Source organism: Gigantopelta aegis, chromosome 10, assembly GCF_016097555.1.
Source record: "Gigantopelta aegis isolate Gae_Host chromosome 10, Gae_host_genome, whole genome shotgun sequence".
Classification (NCBI taxonomy): Eukaryota; Metazoa; Mollusca; class Gastropoda; order Neomphalida; family Peltospiridae; genus Gigantopelta; species Gigantopelta aegis.
In genome coordinates, this window is record NC_054708.1 from 757,080 (window position 1) to 766,681 (window position 9,602).

The 9,602-nt window shown below is 35.4% G+C and overlaps 1 protein-coding gene across 1 annotated transcript in view; it reads left to right on the plus strand.

Moving 5' to 3' along the window:
• Positions 1 to 7,407, plus strand: part of LOC121382913 (prohibitin-like) — a 33,490-nt gene extending 26,083 nt beyond the window's left edge. The window contains exons 4-6 of the mRNA XM_041512594.1: positions 689 to 805; positions 6,493 to 6,588; positions 6,834 to 7,407. Coding sequence (XP_041368528.1) covers positions 689 to 805; positions 6,493 to 6,588; positions 6,834 to 7,046 — 426 coding nt within the window. The 3' untranslated portion in view covers positions 7,047 to 7,407. The remainder of the gene's footprint in view (positions 1 to 688; positions 806 to 6,492; positions 6,589 to 6,833) is intronic.
• The last annotated feature ends 2,195 nt before the right edge of the window (positions 7,408 to 9,602 follow it).

The window sequence follows — 9,602 nt, forward strand, 5'->3', positions numbered from 1 at the left end:
GGAATCATTCCCGTACCCTTCATTACTAGGAATCATTCCCGTACCCTTCATTACTAGGAATCATTCCCGTACCCGTCATTACTAGTCTCGTCAAGGGAATCATTCCCGTACCCTTCATTACTAGGAATCATTCCCGTACCCCTCATTACTAGTCTCGTCAAGGGAATCATTCCCGTACCCCTCATCACTAGTCTCGTCAAGGGAATCATTCCCGTACCCCTCATCACTAGTCTCGTCAAGGGAATCATTCCCGTACCCCTCATTATTAGTCTCGTCAAGGCGAGTCCAGCAGATTTCCAGTTCCTTTTATTGGAATCTATGTCAGACATATTGATATATTAGTACAAATGGATTTACTTGACATTAAGAATCATGCTTTGCAGCAATCGTGGGTAATGTTTCATGTATATGTGACATCATTTGTAAAGCATATATCATGTAAGTAATAAAAAGGTACTAACTCCAGTAATCATAAAAAGGGGATTTCTCATTTAAAAGTTCCAGGTCAGGGCCCCTTTTTATGAAGCGATCTAAGCACTAAGATCACCTTAAGTGCATGGCTAGCTCAGTCACTGGAGGTGATTTTGGTGCTAAGAATGCTTCTTAAAACAGGGCCCAGATCACCTACTGTTCTCTGTGTGTTGTGCATCTTTCTGTTTTACATGTGTTGATGTTTGACTGTTTTCAGGCTCAGTTTGATGCCAGTGAATTGATCACCCAGAGAGAGCTTGTTTCACAGAAAGTCAATGAATCACTTACAGAGCGAGCTTTCGGCTTTGGTCTCATCTTGGATGACATTTCATTGGTAGGTTTCTTTGATTTCATCTTGGATGACTTTTCATTGGTAGGTTTCTTTGATTACATCTTAGACGACATTTCATTGGTAGGTTTCTTTGATCACTTCTTAGACGACATTTCATTGATAGGTTTCTTTGATCACATCTTAGACGACATTTCATTGGTAGGTTTCTTTGATCACATTTTACGTGACATTTCATTGGTAGGTTTCTTCAATCACATCTTAGACGACATTTCATTGATAGGTTTCTTTGATCACATTTTAGGTGACATTTCATTGGTAGGTTTCTTTAATCTCATCTCACACGACATCGCATTTGTTGGTTTCTTTGATCTCATCTCTCACATTTCATTGGGTTTTTTTTATATCATCTTCGATGACTTTTCATTGGTAGGTTTCTTTGTCTTATCTTAGACAACATTTCATTGGTAGGTTTCTTTGATTTCATCTTAGACAACATTTCATTGGTAGGTTTTTTTATTTCATCTTGGACAACATTTCATTGGTAGGTTTCTTTGATCTCATTTTGGACAACATTTCATTGATAGATATCTTTGATCTCATCTTGGACGACATTTCATTGATAGATATCTTTGATCTCATTTTGGACAACATTTCATTGTCAGTTTGGGATCGATCCCAGTCAGAGGGCCCATTGGGCTATATCTTGTGACAACCAGTGTACTACAACTGGTATATCAAAGACTGTGGTATGTGCTGTCCTGTCTGTGGAATGGTGCATATAAAAGATCCCTTGCTTCTGATGGATGATCTATTTCTATTGTTTAAAGAAAACAAACATTGATCATCTATTCCAAATGTTTAGAGAAGACAAACGTTGATGATTTCTTCCATGTGTTTAAATATCAATAATGTATATACAAGATTTGCAGCTCAGGGTTAGAGTTAGGGTTAGGGTCAATGTGTTTGTCGTCCTAAGGTTAGTACTAGCTAAAACTGGATTTTACGTCACATTAATTTTGGATGTACAAAAATAATATTTTACGAATAAAAGGAAAAATAACTGCTGCAAACGTTAGTACTCAATCACAACTACAGTTGAATTCTGTTGGATCGAACTCCGTCGGTGCTCAAGAAAGTGTGTGACCCATCGGGTTGTTCGACCCAACCAGTCGGTCAACATCGTGTAAATGTAACTCGAGACTTTGTTTTTGGTTCGAGTGTTGCAGTGTATTCAACCCATCCAAGTTCGACCCAACACGATTCTACTGTACATTGTATATACAGAGACTGGTATTCTAAACAAGAAAACATATTTACTGTGTAATTTTAGTCACTGATAAGACTGTTAGTTGAAACTTTTCACAATAAGACTGTTAGTTGAAACGTTTCACAATAAGACTGTTAGTTGAAATGTTTCACAATAAGACTGTTAGTTGGAAACGTTTCACAATAAGACTCAGTTGAAATGTTTCACAATAAGACTGTTAGTTGGAAACGTTTCACAACAGCTGCAATCTTGGGGTAGTCCCTTTAATTTAATACATAAATGAAAAACACGCTCTGCAAAATTATATTTACACGAGTGATACGCAAGTGAAACGATTGCAATTTTCAAAGGCCTGTTACAGGCTACATAAAAAAATATGCACGGAGTGTACATACAAACTTATTATACAGCTGTAGATACAAATATATTGCACAGAGTGTACATACAAACTTATTATACAGCTTTAGATATAAATATATTGCACAGAGTGTACATACAAACTTATACAGCTGTAGATACAAATATATTGCACAGTGTATATACAAACTTATTATACAGCTGTAGATACAAATATATTGCACAGAGTGTACATACAAACTTATTATACAGCTGGAGATACAAATATATTGCACGAAGTGTACATACAAACATACTACACAGACTGTACTTACAAACATACTACACAGACTGTACTTACAAACATATTACACAGACTGTATACACAAACATATTACACAGACTGTATTTACAAACATATTACAGACTGTAGATACAAATATATTACACAAACTGTAGATACAAATATATTACACAGTGTACATACAAACTTATTATACAGCTGTAGATACAAATATATTGCACAGAGTGTACATACAAATATATTACACAGTGTACATACAAACTTATTATACAGCTGTAGATACAAATATATTGCACCGTGTACATAACAAACTTATTATACGGCTGTAGATACAAATATATTGCACAGAGTGTACATACAAACTTATTATACAGCTGTATATACAAATATATTACACAGTGTACATACACACTTATTATACGGCTGTAGATACAAATATATTGCACAGTGTACATACATACTTATTATACAGCTGTAGATACAAATATATTACACAGTGTACATACAAACTTATTATACAGCTGTAGATACAAATATATTGCACCGTGTACATAACAAACTTATTATACAGCTGGAGATACAAATATATTGCACAGAGTGTACTTACATACTACACAGACTACTTAAAAACATATTACACAGACTGTATGTACAAACATATTAAACAGACTGTACATACAAATATATTACACAGACTGTACATACAAATATATTACACAGACTGTACATACAAACGTATTACACAGACTGTACTTACAAACGTATTACACAGACTGTACTTACAAACGTATTACACAGACTGTACATACAAACATATTACATAGACTGTACATACAAACGTATTACACAGACTGTACATACAAACATATTACACAGACTGTACATACAAACGTATTACACAGACTGTACTTACAAACGTATTACACAGACTGCACTTACAAACGTATTACACAGACTGTACATACAAACATATTACATAGACTGTACATACAAACGTATTACACAGACTGTACATACAAACATATTACACAGACTGCACTTACAAACGTATTACACAGACTGTACATACAAACATATTACACAGACTGTACATACAAACGTATTACACAGACTGTACATACAAACATATTACACAGACTGCACTTACAAACGTATTACACAGACTGTACATACAAACATATTACACAGACTGTACATACAAACGTATTACACAGACTGTACATACAAACATATTACACAGACTGCACTTACAAACGTATTACACAGACTGTACATACAAACATATTACACAGACTGTACATACAAACGTATTACACAGACTGTACATACAAACATATTACACAGACTGCACTTACAAACGTATTACACAGACTGTACATACAAACATATTACACAGACTATACTTACAAACGTATTACACAGACTGTACTTACAAACATATTACACAGACTGTATTTACAAACATATTACACAGACTGTACTTACAAACATATTACACAGACTGTACTTACAAACGTATTACACAGACTGTATTTACAAACATATTACACAGACTGTACTTACAAACGTATTACACAGACTGTATTTACAAACTTACAAACATATTACACAGACTGTACTTACAAACATATTACACAGACTGTATTTACAAACATATTACACAGACTGTACTTAAACATATTACAGACTACTTACAAACATATTACACAGACTGTATGTACAAACATATTACACAGACTGTACATACAGACATATTACACAGACTGTACATACAGACATATTACACAGACTGTACATACAAACATATTACACAGACTGTATACACAAACATATTACACATACTGTACATAAACATATTACACAGACTACATACAAACACATTACACATACTGTACATACAAACATGTTACACAGACTGTACTTAGAAACCCAGGGTATGACAGATTGTTTTAAAAGTCACCAGCCACAGGGCTAGTGGGTTTGTAAAGTCACCAGTCACGGGGCTAGTGGGTTTGTAAAGTCACCAGTCACGGGGCTAGTGGGTTTGTAAAGTCACCAGTCACGGGGCTAGTGGGTTTGTAAAGTCACCAGTCACGGGGCTAGTGGGTTTGTAAAGTCACCAGTCACGGGGCTAGTGGGTTTGTAAAGTCACCAGTCACGGGGCTAGTGGGTTTGTAATGTCACCAGCCACGGGGCTAGTGGGTTTGTAAAGTCACCAGCCACGGGGCTAGTGGGTTTGTAAAGTCACCAGTCACGGGGCTAGTGGGTTTGTAAAGTCACCAGTCACGGGGCTAGTGGGTTTGTAATGTCACCAGCCACGGGGCTAGTGGGTTTGTAAAGTCACCAGCCACAGGGCTAGTGGGTTTGTAAAGTCACCAGTCACAGGGCTAGTGGGTTTGTAACGTCACCAGCCACAGGGCTAGTGGGTTTGTAAATTCCACTAGCCTGCCAAAATAAAGCACTAGCCCAAATTTGTGATCCATTACAACACACTTTATATAAGACTGAAAAATAGTGTTTGAAGGACCTATAGTAGGCCTACCTAAAAAAAACCCGGCTGACCTGTTTTCTTCTCGTTTTATGTACATGCGTATAATTTTGTATTTTTTTTTAGTATGTATTATTAGTATTATTTAGTGAATATTTATCTCGACCTGTAGAGGTGAATGAAGTTTCAAAAATAAATTAATAATATAGGTTTTTGTTTTTTTAAACTGCATGACCTACCCTATTTTGTAATGTTTGATCCTAAACCATTATTCCGTTTTCGCTTTTGCACTCTCCCCCCCCCCCCCCCAATCCCCGCCCCTTCATCCGGAGTGGGTAAGTAATTTAATCAACTCTCTCTCTAACCACCCAAAACAAAAGAATTTAATGATAATGCATGGTCTTATTCAGTGTATTCGGTAGTGAATTGTCACCAGGAACGGTGATGTCAGTTGATCAAGTAGCCTACAGGGCAATATATTCATTGTCAGACAGATATCAACAAATATATTGGCAAGATTTAACTCGTTAATTGATAGACAAAAAAAAGAGTATTATCTTGTACAACATGAAACATTATCCAAACTGCTACACAAATTAAACAGATCAAGCCGGCTCAGTTATTGCGTTCCCTGATTGCCAACATCCCTATCGCAAGTAAGCGTGGCATTAAATTAGAAAACAATAGCTACATAAGACAAACACAGTAATTCTAAACATGACTGGAGTTGTACTTCAGTTATACTAGCCTGTTAATTAATTGGGACTGGCCATTCACATCTTTGTTACCATATTGACATGATTGTGTCAGATTTTACTACCACGTGACTTGTACAACCAATCAAAACATGCATTTCATTACGGTTGTTTCCTGTCCATGAAACTTTAAAGTGAAAAGGAAACAAAGTCTGTATCGTATGTATTGTTGTAATTGGCGATGTAGAAACTTCATGTTACTTCATTTTATAGAAATTTAGTTCAAGTTGAATATTAATATATTCTTATTGATTTGTTGACATTATGCGATGGCCAATATCAGAATAACATTTATCCAACGTACGTTAGTGGTGGAAAAACATTGTGAGCTAGCTGTGTTTTTTTTGTTTTTTTTAAAGCCACTAGCCCATCGGGCGTCAGGCTAGCGGATTTGTCAAACTCTGAAACCTATTACACAGACTGCACATAGAAACATATTACACAGACTGTACACACAAACATATTACACAGACTGTACATACAAACATATTACATAGACTGTACATAAAGATATATTACACATGTATTTTCATAGATATTACAGAATCCACATAAATATATGATATTGATTTATTTCAGACTCACTTGACATTTGGTCGGGAATTCACAGAAGCTGTGGAGCTCAAACAGGTTGCACAGCAAGATGCAGAAAGAGCAAGATTTGTTGTTGAAAAAGTAAGTAGCTCATTAATTGTTTGGTAGGTATTAACATGTTTATATTCTGAGGGTTCAAATACGCTTACTGTGGGCACAGCCTCTGATTAAAATCCTTAACTGTGGTCCTGTTGGTTATATATGGTTGTCTAAGGCTTTATTTATCTTTTTTGGAGGGGGGAGATTGTTTGTTCTATACAGTGTTTGTTTTTAATGAATGAGTGGACTATATTAATGAGTGTTTAACCACTGTTTGTGTACATCAGGCGGAGCAGCAGAAGATCGCAGCCATCACGATGGCGGAGGGTGACTCGACGGCGGCGATCCTGATGGCGAAGGCGTTTGCTGCCACAGGGGAGGGGCTGGTGGAGCTGAGGAAGATCGAGGCGGCCGAGGACATCGCCTACCAGCTGTCGCGGGCACGTAACGTCGTCTACCTGCCCAAGGGACAGCAAACCCTGCTCTCACTGCCGCAGTAGGGGTACACTGCATGGAGGGACACGAGACAATAGCACTTGTAAAAGACTTGAACTACCCAGTGTGAGAATGTTTCTTTGTAGTCTTCATGTAAAGTAGATGGTGCAGCTGCTGGTCAGTCAGTGACAGGTCACCTTAGACATGCTCCATACACTTTTTGATAAGAGAGTAAGTAAGCAGTGTGAGATCACTTTCCATTAGATTGCCGAGCTGCTGTGTTGTCATCAACAATTCATTACAGACTACAGGAAATGACCTGACATTACGAATTCCCTCTACAGTGTGCATAAGATGTGTTGTGTTTTATATAAATACATAAAAACTGTTGATACAATATATTTACTAAAATCGTGTATGCATTAAGATGTGTTGTGTTTTATATAAACAAATGAAAACTATTGATACAGTTTATCCTATAACTTACCCATGATATCCATGTCATAAACCCATGTGATAATTTACTATATTAACCTAGTTAATAATGGTATGCAAATTTCAAGGTATATGCAAAGTTTCATGGTCTTCAGGTAATGATGTGTTGCTGTGAATGGGTCATTTGTTAAAAGCCATCAAGACTTACCTGAGCGTAACATTTTCATAAAATTTAGTTAAAGAGTGATATCAAAGTAATTTGTGCTAATCATGATGACTATTACCGATAAAGGTGACTTTAATACTGTAATTTACTAACTATCAAATGAAAATGTTATTTTAGAAGTGTTATGGTATAATTAGAATTAGCTACTCATATTTTTTAATAAGTAAAATATCAGCCTCATCTAGTTAATGGAATTTGTCTCGGCAGAGCCACAACAAATACCAATTACCATAGACTTGGTTGATATTTTACATATTAACAAGCGTACAGGTGAGGATTTGATTTGATACACCCATCAGGAATTTGATTGAAAGCCATAGATATTAATGAATATGTTATGGGTGTGATTCAATTCTAATTATGTGAAATGTTTGCAATGGGATGGATAAACAGTTGGTTTTTGACTAACTACTTATGATACTGTATCCATTGGAGAAGGTGCTGTCTGATTAATGAAGTTATTGTTCTTTATTAGAAATTGAAATTTTGTTTAGCGTTTTCTTCAAAGGCTAAACAAGATTTTCCTGTGATGTTCAGAATATAGACAAATTATTTAATTTATTTGTATCACAGTGACCTAGTAATCATACATGGTACACCGCCATCCCAAGTTGTTCTTACATGTTAGGTTTGATGGTCCTGTATGGATCTGTATGCAAGATATGGTCTGGACAAGAAAAAGTTAACGTATGGACGGAGGGACGGACGTACAAGGCCATACCATAAAACAACACATCATACACAGGTGTATTAAAACACTTGTGACGAATCCTCTATATAGTTAACAAAATAAATGATATATTAATCTGCATGATTTTTTACATTTATTCTGGTGCCCCCATCCCCCCCTGATATCCTGAGGTCTTAAACACAACAAACATGAACAGATGCATGTTTGTGAAGGACTGGCAGATCAAAAATAATAAACATGAACAGGTGTCTGTTTTGGGGTTTTATCTTGAAAAATATTTGAGATAGAACTTTAAATGTTGTAATTGCTTTCATATATCTACCTGTAGTGTGTGTCTGTATATATGATTTCGCTTAATATTGCAAGAATCGTGCGCTTCACTGCATACCTCTAAACTTTGAAAACTCTGCATCCCCAGTTGAAAGGCGAATTAATATATAACTGTCACCCCACCCCTTTTGTTGGCATCTTCCGACACCTGTGAAACATTTATTTTGCATATATTATAAAAGTAAGTAAATAACAAACAAAAAAGATAACCATATGAATGAAATGAATGTTGATGTATTTTGCAGATGACAAAATATGGCACAATGTAACTAACAAATAAAACACTGAATGCCGAATAACAGTACATTTGTTTTTCACACAATTATTTTTAATTATTTTAAATAGGAAAAAGTATTAAAAAGCACTAATTTATATTTAAAAAAGAAAAGAAACAGCGCTAACAATTATTACAAGTGCTCTTTAAGTTAACCAGACTGTAATTATGTATTATGTAGCGAGGCTCTCCACCATATGCCTTGCCATGGCCAATTTTAGCAATGGAAACTTGAGAGACACCAACTTCAAAATGTAATACCTTTATCAAATTTTGGAATTTCTTCATACAATGAGCAGCTATTTTTTCTTCTACTTATGTTCTATCTGCACACTGTTGTCTTGGAAAGATTTTGAAATATTTAAAGGAAAAAAAATCAATCATTAGATTTTACTTCATTTTTAATTAAATATTAAACTTAAATTTAAATTTTTGAAAAAAATTAAAATCTAAAACTGTAAAATTTTGCATTTTAGATATGATAAGTGGAGGCTTATTAAAGATATGGTGACTGAATTCATGGTACATTATTAGAAATGTGTCGGAGGGATGGTGAAAGTCACAAAATTGGGACCATTTGCAACAAATTCTTACACACTAATTTCAGGGAAAATTAGACATGATAGGCCTCAGATTCAATTTTGACCTGCTGTATTTACGTAATC